General features: G+C 34.4%; 2 protein-coding genes across 2 annotated transcripts; both read left to right on the forward strand.

The window, feature by feature from the left end:
• The first annotated feature begins 1,466 nt into the window (after positions 1–1,466).
• On the forward strand, positions 1,467–10,935 carry LOC127806718 (rhamnogalacturonan I rhamnosyltransferase 1). The gene is made up of 8 exons (XM_052344183.1): positions 1,467–2,253; positions 4,753–4,820; positions 4,896–4,984; positions 5,055–5,217; positions 7,952–8,241; positions 9,020–9,224; positions 9,897–10,054; positions 10,166–10,935. The coding sequence occupies exons 1-8, from the start codon at positions 1,998–2,000 to the stop codon at positions 10,452–10,454; spliced, it is 1,518 nt and encodes a 505-aa protein (XP_052200143.1). The 5' UTR covers positions 1,467–1,997; the 3' UTR covers positions 10,455–10,935.
• Positions 10,936–16,546: 5,611 nt separating this feature from the next.
• On the forward strand, positions 16,547–18,625 carry LOC127806360 (uncharacterized). Its single transcript, XM_052343591.1, has 2 exons — positions 16,547–16,639; positions 16,790–18,625. The coding sequence occupies exons 1-2, from the start codon at positions 16,547–16,549 to the stop codon at positions 18,623–18,625; spliced, it is 1,929 nt and encodes a 642-aa protein (XP_052199551.1).
• The last annotated feature ends 4,221 nt before the right edge of the window (positions 18,626–22,846 follow it).

Genomic DNA, 22,846 nt, shown 5'->3' on the forward strand with positions numbered 1-22,846 from the left:
TATAAAATATTTTTTCTCAAAATTCTAAAATAAATGCATTTTTTTAATGATGCAATTTTATCATTTATAATCACATTATGTAATATTAGTTCATGTTTTTAATTTTTATTTTAATACTTCCTATATATAATCACATTATGATTATACTTGCTATTTTTTTTCAAGTTAGTTTATTTATTTATTTATTTAAAATTAAATAGTTTTAATTTTTTGGATAAATAAATTTATTTAATAAAATATTATTTTTAAAATTTTAAAAAGAACGCATTTTTTAAATTTTTTTTTTAAGAAATAATTTTTTAAAATGACAAAGAGAAAGTATTTTTTATTTTTTAAAAATAGAATACCTAAATAAAAAACTGAAAATGAATTTAAAACTCAAAATTAAAAATTGAAAAGTAAAGAGAACGCAGTCTAAGGATTTTAATCAAGGTGATTACTCTCGAAAAGTTTATGATTTTAATTAAGGGAGACTTGATAATTACTAGTAAGATTTTATCAAATAACTTGGATAAGAAAAACAATTTTGCTCTCTCTAGGGGTTAGTTAAAATGAACAAGATAAGATTGTATCAAGATAAGATTTGAATATTTTTGAATCAAGATATGAAATGGTCAAGATAAATATATGAAACATTTCAAAAATTTTATCTTGATAAATTTTTTGAAATGGATTAGAGGGTATATGGGTTATTTTATCTTATCTATAAGGTGTAAGATAAATTTATTTCAATGGAGAAAAATAAATTTATCTGGAGAATCTTAAAGAATAAATCATATGACTTATTTTTCAAGCATTATTAGATAAATTCAATAAAGATAATGAAAAATATTTTTATTTAGAATATTTTTCATGTCTCACTTTTTTTATCTCATATCTTAATTAACAAATACTATCTTAATATTTTTATTATAATTATTTATTACGAGAAGCAAATTGGAATCAATCAAAAAATTAGTTCAATTTATGCAAAATACTGTTTGATTGATTTTTTTACAAAAATGGTGATTGGAATATGGCTAAGATTTTATTTTTACCATCTTCTTAAATGTTACGTCGTCACGAGATATGATAATAATTTGAGATATTTAAAAATAGTTAATATCTATTATTTGAATATTATTTATCATGTTATTAATATATAGATAATTTTGTTTAACAAAAGATAGCTAATTTTTTACATCGACCAAGGGTTTTATTTTTGTTTTTAAATATTATAAAATATAATATAATAATAATAATAATGTTACTTAATATATTTTAACTCCATTAAGTCTTAGGTGGTAACATTTATTTTTAAAATTTTTATTTCATAAATTTGATTAATATATATTTATTTTATTTTATAAAATAAATATTAAAAATAAAAAGAAATATTAAAAATACAAAAAATAGAAAAGAGAAAATTATGACTCTTTATATATTCCCAGGTCCAGAAGGAATTTGAAAATTTGGATAATCACAGACAGACGTTAATCATCATCATATCGTTAAAATCTAAACAAATTATCCGAAGCATAAGAACGAACGCATCTTTATAGCTTAGTTTGATCTTCGATGGGGCTCCAAGTCGGCGATCTTTCTCCGTTTCCATCGGAGAAACCATTTATTATTATTTTCTTTCATTTTCCATCCAACCAAGCACAAACTCGTCTTCCTTTCTGTCGTTCCTTGTACTGATAGAAGGAGAAGAGAGAGCAAGCAGGCCAGCGGGAATCCAAATCCGAGGCTTTACGTTCATTGATCTATGCGTAATTTGAAAATATTATTATTATTGTTATTATTTATTTTTTGTTTTTTGGTGTTTGTGTTTGAATCGGTTTGGAGGATTTAGTTAGGGCTTGATCGAACATTTTCCAAGTAGTGATCGAGCTAGGGTTTCTCCGCGTCGCTGTTGATGGAGCTCTGTGGCTTTGCCTCGTCAATGCGATGAAACGTCTGGCGATTGTTGGTGGTTGGGGATGAAGCAGTGGCGATGAGGCGGTGTGAAGAGAGAAATGGAGGTTAGATCTGAGGGTGTACAGGTGAGGTGTGATAAGCTTCCGGCGCCTGTGATCCCTAGGACTCGATTACAGGTGTGGTTCATCAGGGTGTGTTCCAGCATTCTGATATGGACTTGTTTGGTTCAGCTCGTGGCGGTGGGCGAGCTTTGGCAGCCCCGCTTGTTAGGTAGGTTTTCGAACGTAATTGGGCTCAGTAAAGTATCGATCCACGTTGAAGAGGTTCCATCGCCTCCGCCTCTTCTTCCACCAAGTGAGTCCCTCTTAAAATGTTTATTTTGTTATGGATTCCAAGCATTTTATCGATTGCATGCAACTTTTCTCTAGCTTTTTCTGAGAGTGGCGAGCAGGAGCATGGTTGGTTCTGAAATATCCGTTGTTTCCTGATCCATTAACAGTTTGAAATAGATATCATTAATTAATCAGACGTATCCGTTGTAAAATGAGTTTCTTCTTATTTTAGCGGTCTATTTTCTTGATCCTGCGGATGAATCCAAGTTAAATTCAGGTTTACTGTGCGCAGAGTGTGTACGATCTTAATATTGACAGTTTTATAGTTCGTTTGTTTGTCCTTTGTGATTCTGGATGATCATTTAATGTTATTTAGACTGATAATTGACCCTAAAATGTGGATCAGAGGCTGAAAGCTGAGGATTTCCCACCTTCATTCAGAAGCTACGATTATGGCCTCCAAAGAAACCCTGGGAATCATAAAATAAGAAAAAGAGACTTTAAAATATAATCTGAACGTATTCTCTACCATCAACTCTGTCAGAACATATTTTATAGCTGATATATATAAATAAAAGATTAACATGCTTGGTTCTCAAGCTTTACTAAAATGGAAAATAGTTTAACTAAGGAAAATCTAGTCACCAATATGAAATACAATAAAGAAAACAGTAATTGATCAGATTAATCTGATTGTGATTGCAGAATTGACAAGAATATTGCACTGGGCCAAAGGGTAATCATAAAAGTGTTCCTTTTATTATATTTCTTGTACAATCGCCACACATATTACCCCATAGATCTGGTGTATCTCAATTTCGTTTACCCCTTCTCTGTGTGTTTGTATGCTGTATCTTCTTTCTGAAATACGTGCTATGTTAAAATGAGTAAAGTATGTGGAGCACTTTCTTTAACATCTTTATCTTTTCTACTTGAGACTTGAGCTATGCTAGAGCAAATAAATTACCTGAATATTTCTTCATGGCTTGGTTGCATGAATATTGTCTTCCCATCTGCTTTTTATTTTGACAATTTTTTCAATTTGTTGCTTACTGTATTTTGCTTTGTTTGCATGCTAAGAGCAAGTTGTCCTTCTTGAGTTCAAATCATTGACTGTATTTTTGGCTCATCATCTCTTACAATACTTTAGTGACAGCAGTATAGAAACTTTGTAGGTAATGCTGACAATTTACCAAAAAAGCTTCAAAATTGAGTAAATAGGAGGGTATAAGGTTGGATTGGGAGCGGACACCCTCTCGAACTCTTTCCCCCAAGAGGCCTCATCCTCATACCTTTTCTTGGAGAATTTATCATCCAAGCTACACCTGGTTGTTACTAAGTTGACCAAGTTCTGCCCTGCTTATTGGTCAGATCAGAGCTTGAGTTGAATGTTTGTACCTTGTGGTTACAGTATATTTACACCCATATGTTTTATATATGCATGTGCGAATAGGATTCTAGATGCTATAAAATCTTTTTCGTCTCAAAGAACCTGAAAAACCAAACTTTACAGAGAAAAAAATGAAATACAAATTGAGTCTATTTGTTTTTCTTACCTCCTGAAAGCATTCCATTGCAGTGGTATGAGTTGGGTTTCCTAGCCTACCAGATCAAGGGGGCACGGTCAGTTGGTTGTTGGTAATGGTAACATCACTCACATTGGTAACTCCTTAATTGCCATTACTGATTTATGCAAGAAAGTAAACCACTTTTAATACTGTTTTTCATGATTACTCTAATTTAAAGGTTCTTCAGATGGTTAATTATCCTGGAGCATTTTTCTGCCAGTTTTTCTTTTTCTTCGTTTTGAAGAGTGATCATCCTACAATTCTACTTTTTGATGCTGCAGTCCTCATCGCCTGATTTTGATTTTGGAGCATTATTTTTTTATTTTGTTTTGTTTTGATGGTTAGTTGGTTTACATTAATATCAGGTGGCTCTTGATGTCATTTGGTTTTGACCCCTTACTATCTTTTTCTATCTACAAATTATCCTGGCGTATTTGGTTTGAGTAGTGATTTAGGACTTCATAGAAGCCTGCCCTGCAGGACACGTGATGCATTTTTCTTTGATGTGATTGAGTTTGCTTTCCCCTTCTTTCTTTATCATATTCAATCTTTAATCAACAAAAGGTCATCATTTGAGTTCTCATTTTTTATTTCACTACTAAAACTAAAGATCCTAGGTTGATTGATGATGCAGAAACTTTTTTCCCTTTCAAAAGAAAAGATCCATAACTAAGTAATTGGGTGGTATCTGTTGGTATTGGATCTATGTGTCTACAGTGGTTATTATGGTTTTTGTTTTGCTTTCCACAAAATAGTACATGTCAACTCAATATTCATTGGTATTGGATCTATGTGTCTACAGTGCTTGTGCTCATACGACAATTGCAAATGTGTCAAATGCATGCTGTAGTAATATACTGCTGTGCAATATCAATTAAGATGCAGCAAACCTCATTCTTTTGCAATTGGGAAGCTGGCATATAGTAACCTGTTGAATCTCTGTTACTTTGTAGGGAATTACATAAGTAACGGTTTCCTTAAAGTGTCATGCAATGGAGGCTTGAATCAAATGCGTGCTGCGGTAGTATTCTTTGTTTGGCCTTTTCCTGTGTAGCTTTCTTATTTTAACATTGACTTAGCTTTTCTGGCTCTTCAGATTTGTGATATGGTAACAGTTGCTCGTCTTTTAAATCTTACCTTGGTTGTTCCGGAGCTTGATAAAACGTCATTCTGGGCTGATCCTAGGTAATCTCATAGTCTGAAAATGTTATGACTTAATTTCCTTTTCTGTCTAACTTGTGGCATTCTTTTGCAGTGATTTTGACGACATTTTTGATCTGAAGCATTTCATTGATTCACTGAGAGATGAGGTTAGAATTGTCAGAAGATTGCCAAAGAGGTTTAATAGAAAATATGGATATCATCCACTAGAGATGCCTCCTGTTAGCTGGTCAAATGAAAAATACTATCTACAACAGGTTTGTTACTATTGTTATTTATGAAAAATACCTTAGTCGTGTAAACCTGCACCCACAAGTTTATCTGTAAGATAAGACTTGCTCTAGCCGTTGGAGCTTATTTAATATTGATATAGTAGTCGATCTGGCCTTATCATGTTTTATTTCCAAATATCCAGACAAAGGTGTAGGCTCAATTTGGCTGCATGCAAATCGTCTTTTTGCAACATTTTGGCATCAACTCAATTTATTGTAGATAGCAAATCTTCTTGTCCCCGTCATTCTGCTGTTTACTGAATAGTGTTGATTTAATCTCATCGGATCTTAAACCATAATATCTGGTCTTAATCTCCAGTAATTATCTACTTTTAGTCAAAAAGAACAGTTCCACACTATTCTTTAATGTAGACAATTATTTAATCAATAAATAATACAGCAAAAACCCTTTTCTATGGATGCCAGACAATTTTCTGGAGAATACCTCATATAATCTGGGAAAAGCCAGCTATGTTGCAGGAAGAATTTGACAAACATAAATTCAAGAAATAGAGCTATGGAGGAGAAAAAGAACCCATTCTATGAGGCTTCTCGAGATTCATACTTAAGTCAAATTGATGTTAATAAAGAAAAAAATTGTTTCATCCTAAATTTGTAATGCAGCAAAACCCATTTTGTAGACCCTAGATTTCCTTGAGGCCACAAGAAAACGTTCTAGAAAATACTCCATATGATTTAAAATCATAAACGAATCACAATTTATAAATTATGTAAAATTTTGGACTGATAAATAGCAAGATTCTTGCCCAAGAAAAGACTAGACAAAGTTTATGAAACATTCTTAAAATAGGACATGCAATGAAAATGGAAATTTTAGTACACTTCCCAAAAATAAAAATTCTTGCCATGATAACTTTATAAACTCCTGTAAGGACTAACATTCCTGATCAAGAATGAACAAACATCTATAGCCCATCAAACCTGGCATTATTTGGCAGAAAATGTCTTCTTCTAAGTGATTCTGTGTCTTTGTCCTAGGATGGGACAAAATTCAATCTGTACATAAACAATATCTTTAACTAGGCGATGAAGTATGATGATGCACGTGTGTAAAAGAAAGGGGCTGAAATTGAAGCAGCAGTGGTGGTTGGATGTTGGCTGTGGCCGTAGGCATAGTATTAAAATCTGCATCAATCAACAGCAGCTTGTTGGCTTTTTGCAAGCCTTCTTAACAGAATGTCAGAACTCTCCCATATCAAAAGCTATCTCTTGATTCTAATATTTATCCCTGGTCCAACAATTCCACAGGTTCTTTGTCATAGTCCATAATGCTAATGGGAGTTTGCAATTTAGCACCATGCAAATTTGAGCATGTCCTCACACTGGGTATTAACGCCAGATTTGGGTGCATGTTCGTATGTTAAATCTGCTGGAACTTCTAAACTTAGGATATTGAAATATGTTTTCAGATATTGGTATGGTATGTGGACCAGATACAAATAAATAAACAGTTTCTTGTATACATTTTAATTTAGAATGGTGTTACCATTTAGATGTACTTGATACCTAGAGGCACATACATGAGCATCGGGCATGGGTATGGAAACATGTTACTTGACAATATTATTATTCAAGATTGAAGGGATGTGTCAAGAACAAAAATTTATTTTATTTATGTACATGCAAGTACACCTTCATTTTTTTTTTGTTATAAATCCATTTTTATATAATATTTTATCATTTCAAAATATTAGTAAATGTTCTTCACATTCTACTCATCAGGAATCAGGAAGCGTAAACACATATTTGTTATATATGTTCTAAAAATTTCTTTTCCCAAATAAGTTGATTTATATGGTTCTAATTCATGTTTTTTCTTCTTAGTACAAGTGTGTATCCCAAGTGTCCAAAAGGTACCACATCTGAAAAAAAAAAAAAAAAGGTACAATTTTGGATGATTGACTGACACATCTAGAAGTGTCTGGTGAGGCTTGATGGCTGAAATGGTGTCCAATATGACATAACATTTTTTTACATTTTTTGCTTATATCTTGAAACCCAATGTTGCCTTTTATGTCAACTAAATGAAACATATGAAAAATGAGATTTCTGTTTCTTATCCATGTGGTAACATTTCAGATTTTTCATTTTTCTCAAATATGACTATATGGGCTTCCTTTTCTCGATGTATCATTAAAAATTAGAGGATCCAACCATCAATATTAGGTGCAGATGCTGAATATATATTTCATACCCCTACCCTTGTTAAATTTGATGAACAAGGCTTATGCAAGGAGAGATAGTTTAGTCCATGTAACACAAACTACTGTACTAATCTTTTAGGGATCAAGTTTATCAGTGAACCTCCATCAATGAAAATATGAGCAAGACGTAGGTTATTTTGTGCCAATCAACTCTGGTGTGCTAAATACATCATAATGCATTGTTTGGCTGGGTTTTGGTATTATTTTCATTTGATTATTGATAGAGCAACAGCAATTGTATGAGGATCAACATATTCATGAGCTTCATCATTGTCGGGACCTTTTCTGGATGTACTAGTTGAACCCTCTTTTCTATGTTTCTCCGTTGGTCGTTTACTGTGATCTTCTCCTAGCTAAGTCCCTACAATAACACTTCCTTTTGTCATCAACAGTTAGAATAGGAGAGTAGAGATATAACGAGTATAAATCTTAGTGGACATTAAATGAGTAATGAGTTGGGGAATCCAATCTGATGGCTTTTACTTATCATGCAGATTCTGCCTCTTTTCAGCAAGTATAAGGTGATACACTTTAACAGAACAGACACACGTTTGGCAAACAATGGGATTCCTCTTGATCTTCAGAAACTTAGATGTCGTGCCAACTTCCAGGCACTAAAGTTCACACCTCAGATTGAGGCTTTAGGGCGCAAATTGGTTCAAATCCTTCAAGATAAGGGACCATTTCTGGCATTACATCTAAGATATGAGATGGACATGTTGGCTTTCTCAGGTTGTACTCATGGCTGCGCAGAGGAGGAAGCTGAGGAGCTGAAACGGTTGAGGTAAACTGGATTGCAATTCTTCCACAATTTACTAAGAGGAGACTTTTATCCTTAGTTCCTGCTTGGACTATGATTTGTTTTTTGAGTTTTATGCAATCAAATGCTTGTATAGAAGGATATAAATATGGGCATATCATATTGATTCTGATGGACATACTGTCATTCTTTCCTACACTATTTTTTTATTTTTTATTTTTTAAGTTGTTATGACATATTTTTTATTTTTTAAGTTGTTATGACAAATAAATGTATATGCGTATATGAAAACATATATAATCCCTTATGTGTTGCGTTAAATTTTATTCAATACTGTATCAAAGTTCTAAATTAGTTGCTATTTTACATTCTAAGTCACTTTATTTAAATTTGTATTGCTTCCTGTATTTCCTATGGAAATGCCAGTCTCCAAATCTCTGGAAAGTATTTGCTTCTTTGAAAATTAGTAAGGTAATAAAACGTGTTTAAGCTAGTATTTGGGAGTGTCTGATGGGAGTTAATATCCGGCACATTTACTGGTTGCCACTTGGCTACCTCTTTAAGTTATTTTTTGTTCTGTCAGATAGTGATACTTTCTTTCTTTTATGGAATAGTTGTTAGATGATGGCGGTGGCAATAACATTTTTATTTCATGCCCCTGACCAAGTTTATGAGTTGATATTCTTAGTTTTTTGTACTCAATAATCATTTGTTAGGTAAATTATTGAAGAGTTGGTCTGGTCTTTTTATTTGAAGAGGTATAGTAATATATAACTGTTTTTCTATTGCCTTGGGGGTTCAGGTATGCATTCCCTTGGTGGAGGGAGAAAGAGATAGTTTCTGAAGAGAAGAGATCACAAGGTCTATGTCCTCTTACCCCAGAGGAGGCAGCATTAGTTCTACAAGCATTGGGTTTTGATAAGGATACACAGATATACATTGCATCTGGGGAGATTTATGGCAGTCAACGGAGGCTTGTGGCATTAAGAACTGCATTTCCACGAACGGTGAGTTTATCTTGTGCCTGGTCTTATCCTTCTTAAGCTTGAAAACTTGAAACTCATTGAGTTACCCTTTTCTGAATCCATGAATGCTCTTGTCCAAAACCTGATTATTATCATAGTGGCAGTAAATGTAATCTGGTGATAATGATACCTCTCCACGTTATAGCATATGTATTAAGGATTAGGATGGCTTTTGACAAGTCCTCCTTGGAAAAATAGTTTCCAAGGATTTATTAAAAGGCCTATTTTGTCTGCCAATTGAGATATACAGGGACCAAAATGAAACTTGGAATAAATCAATGGGACCATTGGTGTAACGAATCTTTTGTCAAAATGTTCTTTGTTAAAATAATGACAGCGGTCCATCTGGATGTTCCAAATAACTAATTATGGAGTGGTTGGAGAACAATGACAAGCTTATATCGTTTTTGAAATCATTGAAATAGCAAGCCGGGGACATTTAAATAATTTTTTAGTATCATTTCTCTTCAAACTAGTTCCCGAGTATAGATATTTATTATGCTTAGATTGGGCATGGTGTTTTGTATTGGTTGTAACTGCACATCTTAATTATAGTTTGATATTGCTTTTCTTTTGATAAGTAATTGTAATCAGTTATCTTTATAGTTACTTTTGAATGAGATGTTTGACTCAAGCTGCTATTGTGATGTTCAGGTGAAGAAGGAAATGCTGCTAAATCCAGAAGAACTATGGCAATTTCAGAATCATTCATCTCAAATGGCTGCTCTGGATTTCATGGTTTCAATTGCCAGTAACATTTTTGTCCCAACGTATGATGGGAACATGGCGAGACTCGTCGAAGGTCATCGCAGGTACACGTATCTTAATGAGGTTTTCTTTTTCTTTTTTTGGTTCCTTTTTTAGAAGAAGACAACATTTTCGTGATGTATGTTGCAGACATTCCTAATTAAAATCTCATGCAGGTATCTGGGGTTTAAAAAAACCATCCAACTTGACCGGAAAAAGCTTGTCGAGTTTCTGGATTTGCATCAGAATGGAACGCTATCATGGGACGAATTCTCACTTGCTGTGCGGGCAGCCCACGAAGCCAAGATGGGACAGCCAGCTCGTCGCAGAGTCATCCCCGACAAGCCCAAGGAAGAAGATTACTTCTACGCAAACCCTGAAGAGTGCCTTTGCGAAAGAACAAGCTGCGAAGACTTGCTTGGCTCCCCCAGTAGCTCGACCACAACCCAGCAAGGCACGTCGTAAAATATATAGTATCTAGATGCTCCTTGTTTTCGAGTTCCACGGCGGAGCAACCAGCATGCTCCGATTATAGAGAAGGACTTACGATTGCTCTAGCCGGTGCCAGATGGGCTTTTCGGCGCACTGCTGAACGGAAATCTGGAGTTCATTAAGACGTCCGAATCGGATCGATGATGTGTTCTTCACACTCAGGTGAGTTAAGGGCAGTAATGAGATTATTTTGGAAGTCTTCCCTTTTGGTTTATATATGCTCTGGGTCAGGTCAACACAACACAACACGTAAGGTGGTGCGGTTACGTTAGATAAACTTCACGGTTTTGAAGCCAATTGCAAGCATTGTATTTATATTTTTCTTAAAGCTCCCAAATGCAATGTAATGTTGCATTGTTGTGGGAACCCCCTCCCCCCATGCTTTTCTTCACATTTCTTAACAATCATTCATTCTTTAGATAAAATTCCATTTCCTACTCCTAATCTTACTTTATGCCATGCCATGTTTGGGATTCGGATTTGTGGAGGGATGAAAAAGAAAGGAATATAATGTAAATAATTGCACGCAAATTTCTTCCAAAGGGGAAGCTACAGTGAGTGACGAGAGTTCAAAATTCCTTCTGGCGGCGACGAATCTATATATAGATTTTTGTAAGTTTACTTGGTCTGTGGGTTATGGAATGAACAGGGGAGCAAATGAGTCGAGCTCACGCTCAACTCGATAAATTTTATCACACGCTCAACTCTATAAATTTTATCAGAAGCTTTTAGGCGTAGCTCGAGTTTGAGCTTGGCTTAGGCTTAGCTCGTCAATTTGATTGACAAGCCAAACTCAAGCTCGAATCGAGTCCCAACTTTGAGCTTGGGTTCAAGTTGGAATTTATCAAAGTTTTATTTAAGAAAAATTAATAAATTGATATATAATAAAAATAAATATTAATCTGATAATCAATAAATATATCTAAATGAATTTAACTTGATAATTAACAAATATATCATTGACATAATAATTAAATAATAATAATATCACAAATTACAATAAGCATAATATTATTTGTTGTACAAAAAGATAATTAAATTACTTATTTAGTTATTTTTAAAATACAAATATAATTAAAATTATAACACAATAAAGATATTTTTAATTTAATTTCAAATTAGCTGTTCTAAATATCAATCTGTAATTTGAAATTGTAATATTAATTAATAATCATAATTATAAAATACTAACACATCAAAAGTTTTCAAGAATCACATACTTTGTTTTGTTTCATGTGGCAAAAGAATTTTTGTAATATTATCCTATATATAAAATATAAAAATTAATAATTTTTACCAATATCTACTAACAAGGTACTCATGAGCTCTATTCAAGATAACTTACGAGTTTATAATTGAGATAGTTTGCGAGTCTTTATTCGATATAACTTACGAGTTTATAATTGAATTAGTTTATGATCTTCTATTCGAGTCAACTTGTAAGTTATTGAGCTGAATTTTACTGAGCTCAAGTTTAGTTTGTTTATAAATTAAACTTTAAAATTAGGCTCAAATTTATTTTATTTATCTTAATAAATGAAATTGAATGAGTTTTTATCAAGTCAAATATCAAATCGAGGCTCAACGGCTTAACTTATTTGCATCGCTAGTTACAGAGTTCGGTAAGTTTACTCAATACACAATTAATAAAGTAATGATTGCGTTAAGATAGTAGTCACTCACTGAAACAGGGGTCCGTCCGTGATCAACTCTCTCTCTCCCTGTCTCTCTCGTGGATGGAGAAATGCTTGACCCTCTAGAAGCAGGCGTTTGGGGTCCTTGTAGTTGAAGCAGCGGTGGCCTTGAGCTTTTGAATCTTAGCCTGGAGTGGGAAACCCGGGGGCCGTGGGGACCTCACACGCACTCACTTATAGAGCTCCCGTCACGCTCTATGGCACAGCGCCAAGCGAGGGGTGTACTGTGGACCTCACTTTAAACAAAAAAAATGAAAATTTCTTTATATTAATGATCAAACATTTGGAAATACAACTGCTATGCTATCAATCAAGAATAATGCTATTGGTGTCCGTATGGACAGCTCAACTGGTCACAGCTGAGTGTGGGGGCGTTTGGGGTGAGCGATTCACCTTTTAGGACAAGAATAATGCTATTGGTACACCTATGTGTATATCTTGAGCTATACAAAAGTGTACCAATGACAAAAATATCCCTCATGAGACGCGTGAAGCGCATAGAGAGGTGTAAGGTATTTTAGTCATAATACCCCTTGTATAGTCTAAGATGTATAAAAATAATATACATCTAGCATGATTCATCAATCAAATGACTATTACCAGTAAATATATAACTTCTATTATTAAAAGAGTCATTCTAGAGACTAGAGAGAGCCTTACTTGACCCTTATTTTAAATTTTTATGTATTAGTCTAGTAAGGAATATTCAATGAAAATAGAAATGAGGAATTAATTATATTATCTAACGACAATATGGAGAAAAAAAAATTAAAGGAAAGAATTTTACTCTCACTTTTACTCTTTGAGGAGATTATTTGACAATGTGAGATATGTGACTCCATAATTGAGATTATGGGTTAATAACACATTAATGGGGTAATAGTTTCTTGATGGTAGAAATTTGATTTAATCGAACTTATTGAACTGAATCAATCGAATTTGTCAGTTCAATTATGTTATTTTCTTGTAATGGTTCTATTTGGTTATATTTTTTAAGAAGTTAGATTTTTGGTTCAGTTTTCTTTGTTGGAATAATCAAACTAATCGAATCGATTCAAGTATAAAACAATGTTATTTATTATTTTTTTTTTGTCAATTGATTTATTCGGTTTCTTCAGTCTATTGGAAAGTTCAATTTTTTTTTTTTGAACTTTTGTTTTAGTTTAGTTTTTGATTTTTGGTTCAGTTTGATTTTATCTCCTAATTCAATTAATTTGGTTAATTGATTTCGGTCAGTTCAGTAATCAAACCAATCGTTTGCACACCCTTATTTGATGGATGGAGAGAACACTCGTAATCACCTTTTAATTTAAAAAATAATAATTTTTCTTTCTACATGTGTACACAGAAATTCTATCAAAAGTGTGTATTAAGAAATTGAGGGCATTAAAGAGAATATATTTTTGGGCAATTAAGAGGAGAAATTCTTGGAGCTTTAAAGTATCGAAATGGTAGTTTCATCTTTAGTTAATTCATTCAAGTATGCAATTTATGTTAACTACTCAAAATAGACATGAAATCATTTAATTCAAGATTCTCATTATCTCATTTATGATACTGATTTAAGATTACGAACAAATGATATTACGCTTTCAATATCATTTATTGTAGGCTTATTACATGAATAAGCCTATCAACAATTAAAAAATATGACATTTGGTCTCTAAAATATAAAATGTTAAAATTTAATATTTTAATTATTAAAAATTATCGCCTTAAGCTTTTATCGTGATTGAGAGCGAACAAGGTCATTATCTATGCCACGTAGAATATTATGTCACATATAAAAAGTCATGTCAGCGAGACATATTAAATTAGATTTAATACATAGATATGATATTTGATCTCCTAACAATTAAAAAATTTGACATTTAGTCCATAATATGAAAAAATAAATAAATTTGATAAAAAAAATCTAAATTTTATAAAAAGACTTAAAAATATTAAAAAAAAACCTAAATTTCATAAAGAAAACTAAAAATAATAAAGAAACCTAAATATTTCATAAAAAAAGACCCAAAAATATTTAAAAAAAACCTAAATTTCATAAAAGATCTAAAATTTCATAAAAAAAACCTAAAAATAAAACATATAAAATGAAATTTAGGTCTTATTCATGTCATATTTATGTATTAAGTATAGTTTGACATGTCTTACTAACGCGATTTTTTTTATATGACATGGTATTCTACGTGACGTAGATAATGGCTCAATTTACTCTCAATTATGATAAGAACTTAAAATAATAATTTTTAATAATTAAAATTATCGAATCTTAACATTTTATACTTTAGATATCAAACGTCTTATTTTTTAATTGTCAAGGAAGTGTCAATGTACTAAGCCTTTATTGTATCAATATTCTTCACCTCGGATGATATGAACAAATCTAAGGTGAGGTCGTGTAATTTTTCAGAAATTAAGGGTAATATATGTAATTTGCCCAAAGGTTCAGCAACAGGGTTGAGACCGCGAACAAAATTGGTCAATCGGAGCGGGCTTAGCCAATATTGGTCCAAAAGGGCAGCTTATATGGTGATGAAAATTCATTCTTCTAATGGTGTGTTTGGTAATATAAAAAATACATAAAAAATATTACATCTAAAGAATTGAATTTTATTTTTAGTATTTGACATATTATATTTTTTATAAAATTGAATTTCATGGTATAATCATTAAAGCATATTTTTGTCTCTTTTCCATGAAAAATTCCATTTAGGGAGAGATGGTTTTTGTTTTTCATGTAAGTTGGAAAATGATTTCCTTTTCACACTAAAGATGGAATTCAATTCCTTGGATGTGACATTTTCTATGTATTTTTCATGCTATCAAACACACCTTAAGAGTTTGGAACTATTTGTTGTGGGTCTTGACGTGTTGATTTATGTTTATTTTGTATTTTTTCTTCTAATTTTCTCCCAAGAAAACATAAACTAAAGGTTGCATTTGATAATGTTAAGTCGGTTATTAAAATTTTAAAAATAATATTTAATAAAAACGTTACGTATTGAATTGAATGATCAACTACAGAGTAAATTACACTCCACTTCTAAATTAGAGTGTACTATTCCAAACAATCTATATACCATAAGTTTAAAGAAAAATAATAGTTTCATATAATTTTTAAATAATGTAATTTCTAAATCTCGAGTTCTGTTCTTTATTGAGAATTCTCAAGGATAGATATGCCTAAGAATCGAATCGATCCATTTAGGTTTTTTTATGGGTTAGTTTTAGTCTTTGCTTTTTATTTTTAAAATCGATTAACATTGAATTTGAGTATGGGTTATTCGAAATAATCCGATCATTTATTAGTTAGCCTTTCAATCAATTTTAAGATGTCACATAGTCCAAATTGAGCGAAACATATGGACCAATGAGTATAGGACATGTGGCATGAATCTAATGAGGAAGCTTAATCCACGTAGAGGACATCCCAACCCTCCACTTGGGAAATTAATTAAGAATCTTCAACAATTAATGAGCATGGTTTGAGAGATATGGCTCAAGCCCTTGAACCCATGTTCTGACCATATATAGCTAGTCATGTCTCGGGTGGGGCACCCATTGAAAATCTGATATAGAACAGTGTCGTGAACAGTAGCGGTGAACAGTACGATGAATAGTGTCGTGAACAGTACAATGAACAATGCATAAGGACAGAACAGTAATTACAGCATAATTCTATTTTAGATTATGTCTATTTTAGTCTTTTTTCATGTTAGGGTTTGCTATTATGATTGCTTGTTGCTAGGGTAGTATTTAAAGTCTTTTTCTTTTCTCTTAGTAGCAGTTTTTCTAATAGAATTCTGGAAATTTCTTTAAACTTTCTGGTGGAATTTAGTTCCCTTTGATTTCTTAGAGATTTCGCTTGAAATCTTTTCTTCTTGCTGCGTCAAGTGGTATTAGAGCACAGTTTCTTCGTCTCCATATCGTTGACTGCTATCTTTCTCTATCAAATCGACCATGGGTGATGAGATTGCTGCCATGAAGGCTGAAATTAATGCCCAAAACCAACGGATTGACAATCTATCCACACAACTTGGAGAGATTCGCCAATTGCTGTTGCAGGTTGCTGGAAATAGCGGAGGAAACGACGTTGGAAACCCTCCACCAGCCAACATTGGCAATCCGCAGCATCCTAACCAAAGGAATCATCGTGATATAAATGCCCATGGTGAGAGACAACGAGGAAACAATAGGCGGCCTGCAATTGAAGACAGTGAATCAGATTCCGGAAAGGATTTTGAGGATCCGCCTCAATACCACAATCGTCAACACCAACACCGAGGCACCTGTGACGACTATAGGATTAAGGTGGATATCCCTCATTTCTTAGGAAACTTGAGGATTGAAGAGTTCCTTGACTAGATGGTGGAAGTTGAGCGATTTGTGGAGATTATGGAGGTCCCTGAGGAGAAAATCGTTAAGATGGTAGCTTTTCGTTTGAAATCTACAGCTGCTGTTTGGTGGGATCAGTTGTAGAAAACTCGCCAGAGACATGGAAAAAATAAGGTTCGAACCTGGAGGAAGATGAAACAACTTATGATGGATCGATTTTTACTCGCTGACTATGAGCAGATTTTATATCGCATGTATTTGGGATGCACACAGGGCAACCGATCAGTGTCGGACTACACCCATGAGTTCATGAAACTAGTCGAGCGCAACAATTTGATCGAATCTGAAAATCAGAAAGTAGCCATGTATATTAATGGACTGAAAATTGCTTTACAAGATAAAATTGGGTTGCAGAATCTTTGGACTTTACAGGAAGCCATTAACATGGCATTAAAGGCTGAGATGATTGGAGTTGAGAGAGCGGCGACCAACTATCGTAGGGCTGCCACACCTATTGAACAACCACTAAACAATGCTATTGACAAAGGAAAAGCGATTGATAGCTCATCTAGTTCCCAGAACAAGGCTAATATAGAAGGAGGCAACACCAAATTTGCTAATAGAGGAATAGGGCGACTTCCACCTCAAAGGGAGAATCCATATGCCAGACCTTCAGTTGATATTTGCTACAGGTGTCGAAAATCTAGACATTGCTCCAATAATTGTCCAGAACGAAGACAAGCTAACTTGGTGGAGCGTGAGGCGTTTTCAGAGGTAGAAGAAAAAGTGGCGGATGAAGGTGATTATGATGGAGTAGAGTTTTCTGTTGAGGAAGGATTGGAGAGACTAAACTTGGTGCTGCAACGAGTCCTCTTGTCACTAAAAGAAGAGGGACAGAGACATAACATATTCCATTCGCTTTGTTCCATTAAGAATAAAGTGTGCGAAGTGATTGTGGATAATGGAAGCTGTGAGAACTTTGTATCAAAGAAATTAGTAAGTATGTTACAGCTACCAACTGAGAACCATCCCAATCCATATTCCCTTGGTTGGGTGAAGAGGGGGCCTTCTGTTCAAGTTACTGAGACGTGTAAAGTACCGCTCTCCATTGGAAAACGTTATAAGGATGAGGTGATATGTGATGTCATTGACGTGGATGCATGCCATATTCTTTTGGGTCGCCCTTGGCAGTTTGATGTTGATGTTGACTCTACTTTCCGGGGACGTGACAATGTGGTGTTATTTATGTGGGACAGCTATAAGATCGCTATGGCTCCTCTCAAACAGACGGGAAGTGCGAACAAACAAAGGTCAGAAAGTTTTCTTACTCTCACAAGCAACGAACAAGAAATTGTGAATTTTGCAAGGCACTCTGACTGCATCTGCCCAATAGTGGTAAAAGGGCTTATGGTGGTTGGGAAGGAAGGAGACATGGTTCCAGTTGAAGGACAACAAATATTAAATGATTTTCAGGTTTTGATTTCAGATGAGCTCCCAAATGAATTGCCTCCTATGCGAGATATCCAGCACCAGATTGACCTCATGTCAGGAGCAAGCCTTCCAAATTTGCCTTACTACAGAATGAGTCTGAAAGAGAATGAAATTTTGAGAGAGCAGATTGAAAACTTATTGAAGAAGGGGTTTATCAGAGAGAGCATGAGTCCTTGTGCAGTCCCCGTTTTGTTGGTGCCTAAGAAAGGAGGGACTTGGCGCATGTGTGTTGATAGTCGCGCCATCAATAAAATAATTGTGAAGTACAGGTTTCCTATTCCACGACTTGAAGACATGTTGGATGTACTTTCGGGGTCTCGTATGTTTACAAAGATAGACCTTCGTAGCGGCTACCACCAAATTCGAATCAAGCCCGGGGACAAGTGGAAGACTGCATTCAAAAGTAAAGAAGGGCTCTACGAATGGTTGGTATTGCCCTTTGGGTTGACCAACGCTCCTAGCACCTTCATGAGATTAATGAACCAGGTACTTAGACCTTTCATTGGCTCTTTTGTTGTTGTGTATTTCGACGATATTCTCATTTACAGCAAGAACAAAGGAGAGCATCTCACTCATTTGAGACAAGTCCTGGATGTGTTGAAAGAAAATCAGCTTTAGATCAACCTGAAGAAGTGCACGTTCTGCACCAATAAACTCCTATTATTGGGCTATGTGGTTGGTGAGGATGGTATACATGTGGATGAGGAGAAGACAAAAGCAATCCGAGATTGGCCGACTCCAAAATCAGTGTCCAATGTGAGAAGCTTCCATGGCTTAGCCACTTTCTATAGGCGATTTGTACGACATTTCAGCACCATAGTGGCACCACTCACTGAATGTCTGAAGAAAGGAAGATTCAGTTGGGGAGAGGACCAAGATAAGAGCTTCGCCCTCGTCAAGGAAAAGTTATGCACTGCCCCAGTACTAGCCTTGCCAAGTTTTGACAAGGTATTTGAGGTTGAATGTGATGCCAGTGGTGTAGGTGTTGGAGCAGTACTCTCTCAAGAAAAGAGACCTGTGGCTTTCTTTTCTGAAAAATTGAGTGAGGCCAGACAAAAATAGAGCACTTATGATCAAGAATTCTATGCAGTTGTGAGAGCCTTGAAGTAATGGGAACACTACCTTGTACAGAAGGAATTTGTGTTGTTCACTGATCACCAAGCCTTAAAGTTTATTAACAGCCAGAAGCATGTCAATAAGATGCATGCTAGGTGGGTAGCTTTTCTACAGAAATTTCCTTTTATGCTTAAACACAAATCTGAGAGTTCGAATCAAGTTGCTGATGCCCTTAGCCGAAGAGCCTCTCCATTAATCACACTTTCCCAGGAAATTGTGGGATTTGAATGCTTAAAGGAGTTGTATAGAGGTGATGATCATTTTGGGTAGATTTGGAGCAAGTGTGTGAATCACGAGCCTATGGCAGATTTCCATATCAACGATGGGTATTTGTTTAAGGGCAATTAGCTTTGTATTCATACCTCTTCCTTACGTGAGAAGTTGATTCGAGACCTACATGGTGGAGGTTTGAGCTGACATTTGGGGCGTGACAAAACCATAGCTACTTTGGAGGAACGATATTACTGGCCTCAGTTGAAGAGGGATGTTGGCAGCATAGTCCGAAAATGTTATACATGCCAAACGGCGAAGGGTCAGGCCCAAAATACAAGATTATACATGCCACTTCCCGTTCCCAAAGGCATATGACAAGATCTCGCAATGGATTTCGTGTTGGGATTACCACGGACTCAAAGAGGAGTTGACTCAGTATTTGTGGTAGTCGATAGATTTTCCAAGATGGCTCACTTCATCGCTTGTCGGAAAACTTCTGATGCCTCGAATGTAGCCAAACTATTTTTCAGGGAGGTTGCTCGCTTGCATGGGGTTCCCAAATCCATTACTTCTGACAGAGATACAAAGTTTTTGGGGCACTTTTGGATTACATTATGGAAATTGTTTGGGACGAAATTAAATAGAAGCAGCACTACCCATCCTCAAACAGATGGACAGATAGAGGTCACAAATCGTACACTTGGGAATATGATTCGAAATGTGTGTGCAGACAAACCAAAACAGTGAGATTATGCATTAGCTCAAATTGAGTTCGCGTATAACAGTGCAGTTCACACAGCTACAAGTAGATCTCCATTTGCTATCGTGTATACCGAAGTTCCCTATCATGTTGTTGATTTGGCAAAGCTACCTAAGGGTAAGAGTACGAATAAAGCTGCTGAACAGTTGGCTGAAGAAGTGGTTTCTATTCGTGATGAGGTAAGACAAAAGCTAGAAAAGACTAATGCAAAATATAAGACAGCGACCGATTCTCACTGTCGAAATAAGCAGTTTCAGGAGGGCGATTCAGTGATGGTCTTCTTGAGGAAAGAGAGGTTTCCTGCTGGTACCTACAACAAGCTGAAGCCTCGAAAATATGGTCCTTTCAAGGTGCTTAAGTGGATTAACGACAATACCTATATCCTTGATTTGCTAGCCTCCATGGGAATTTCTAGTACCTTCAATGTGGCAGACTTGTATGAGTACCATGAAGATTCCGAACCCCTCTATCCAAAATATAACTCGGGGTCGAGTTCCTCGGAGGTGGAAGGGACTGATATAGAATAGTGTCGTGAACAGTAGTGGTGAACAGTGCGTCGGTGAACAGTACGATGAATAGTGCCGTGAACAGTACAATGAACAGTGCACATGGACAGAACAGTAATTACAGCATAATTCTATTTTAGATTATGTCTATTTTAGTCTTTTTTCATGTTAGGGTTTGCTATTATGATTGCTTGTTGCTAGGGTAGTATTTAAAATCTTTTTCTTTTCTCTTAGTAGCAGTTTTTCTAATAGAATTTTGGAAATTTCTTTAAATTTTTTGGTGAAATCCAGTTCCCTTTGATTTCTTAGAGATTTCGCTTGAAATCTTTTCTTCTTGCTGCGTCAAAATCACACTTGAACCATTCTCATGTGGATAGGTATGCATTGACACATTTTTTATTTGTTATCTTCTTTGTTCTCTAATCACTAAATATTAACTTCATTGTAAGAACACATACCGAAAGAAATAGCCTCAAATTCTTAGGACATGGCACAAGGGATAAAGTTTTTAAGTTTTGTGACAGGAGATTAATTTTTGGTAGAGTTAGAAATGATTTATTTAGTAAGAACTAATTGCGTGTCTTCTTAAAAGTATATAAATTTACAATCGTATTCGATTTATCTGAAAATCGAATTAGGAGAGAAGGCCGGTCTCCTTCAAAACCATTGTTTTAAAAATTGGACCGGACCGGCCGATCAAACCAATTTAACCGGGAACCGGTGGACTATTTGGTTCGATTTGACTTAAAAAATTAAATCTCTTTCAACCCAGTCAAAACCGATCAAAATATGTTCAAACCGGTGAATCGGGATCGGGTTGATCCCAGTTTTTTTCACCCTCACTTATTTTTAAATTTTTAATTGTTAATTAATTCTTTAAAAACATATTTAACAATTATATATAAAATATTAGTTGTATATTAGTTAATAATAGCATTTCTCATAATAATATATAGAATATTAGTATTTCAAATATATATTAAAATATATATTATTTAATTATAATATATATATATATATGATATCATCCGGTCAGATCACTCTGGTCTAACCAATCGGAGCAACTGACGCGTGACCCAATTAACAGATCGGTTCGCTCTCCGGTCCGATTTTTAAAACATTGTTCAAAATTAGACGGACAAGGTAGGTTATAAAAAAAAAAAAAAAAAAGCCTCAAAATTTATAAAGAATTGTTGGGTGTTGCCACATTCTTCAGCAACGTCAACCAACCAGACCTACTTATCCATTCAAGCTATTAGAAGGAAATCTAAGAATCCAATAATGTTGCACACAGTAAGCTAGCCAGGGCTTTCCTGTTGGTGGCTGCTATATCTAATAATGGTTAAATACATATATATTTTAGTCTCGATAATTGCACTTTTTTTTATTATTTTAATTATACTCTTAAATTATATAATTTTAAATTAATTATATTTCTTGGCAAATTTATTTAAAACAATAAATTAAGTATGGTGGAATAGTCTTAATATGTATTTTGCCATATAATAATGGCTGTTTCAAGCTTCTAGATGTTAATTTATTCTCTTGCCCAAGTTGCTTGTTGCTATTTCATACTTGAAGTTGTGGGCTTCCTGAATTTATTGCCTTTGCGTTGCTGAGTAGCTGTCACAGGTTGTCTTGTCAATTCAAATTAATTCGATGCTATTTCTTTTTTTTTTTTTTTTTCTTTTTGTAATGTTGTTGTCTTGCTAATGACCAGTTGTATTCCTACATTATGATTATCATTATCATTATCGTCCTCTTGTTTTATTTTTTAGAATTGTTATTGTTGAGATATACAACAATAAATTTATACATGAGGAAGAATTTTCAATTTTCGGGAGACCTGATAAATAGAAGACAATCAGAGGACGTGAGATATGTCTCGAGCGTGAACTTTTCAATGCTTAAGTCAGATCCATCAAAAATTAAAAAAGAAAGTAGTGTATTTTGTGTAGTATTTTTCATATATTAAGAGGGTGTGGGGTCACTCCTGATTTATAGAGATTGAAGATAATAAATGAAAAGTATCAGTGTTTTCAGAGATTATTCGTTTTGACTTTTAAAACATCAATTTTGAAAATAAGTTAACATGTTCATTTAATTAGCTGAGAATAAATGTCGAGAGAAAAGACACTTGGGGGATTTACACGTCTTCAAAAGATGTTAAGCCTCGAAGAGTCTCCCACTTGGTCTAATTGTCAGCGACGATCTCACCTATAATTTTTAAAAACTCTGGAGAAT

The sequence above is a fragment of the Diospyros lotus genome, chromosome 7 (genome assembly GCF_014633365.1).
Source record: "Diospyros lotus cultivar Yz01 chromosome 7, ASM1463336v1, whole genome shotgun sequence".
Lineage (NCBI taxonomy): Eukaryota > Viridiplantae > Streptophyta > Magnoliopsida > Ericales > Ebenaceae > Diospyros > Diospyros lotus.

Bases quoted from the DNA above. Each gene is read 5' to 3' on its own strand.
- LOC127806360 (XM_052343591.1), top strand. From the start codon at position 16,547: ATGGTGGAAGTTGAGCGATTTGTGGAGATTATGGAGGTCCCTGAGGAG. The intron at 16,640-16,789 runs GTTTGGTGGGAT...GGATGCACACAG, and splicing joins GTTTGAAATCTACAGCTGCT to GGCAACCGATCAGTGTCGGA.
- LOC127806718 (XM_052344183.1), top strand. From the start codon at position 1,998: ATGGAGGTTAGATCTGAGGGTGTACAGGTGAGGTGTGATAAGCTTCCG. The intron at 4,821-4,895 runs GTAGTATTCTTT...CTGGCTCTTCAG, and splicing joins TGAATCAAATGCGTGCTGCG to ATTTGTGATATGGTAACAGT. The intron at 8,242-9,019 runs GTAAACTGGATT...TTGGGGGTTCAG, and splicing joins GAGGAGCTGAAACGGTTGAG to GTATGCATTCCCTTGGTGGA.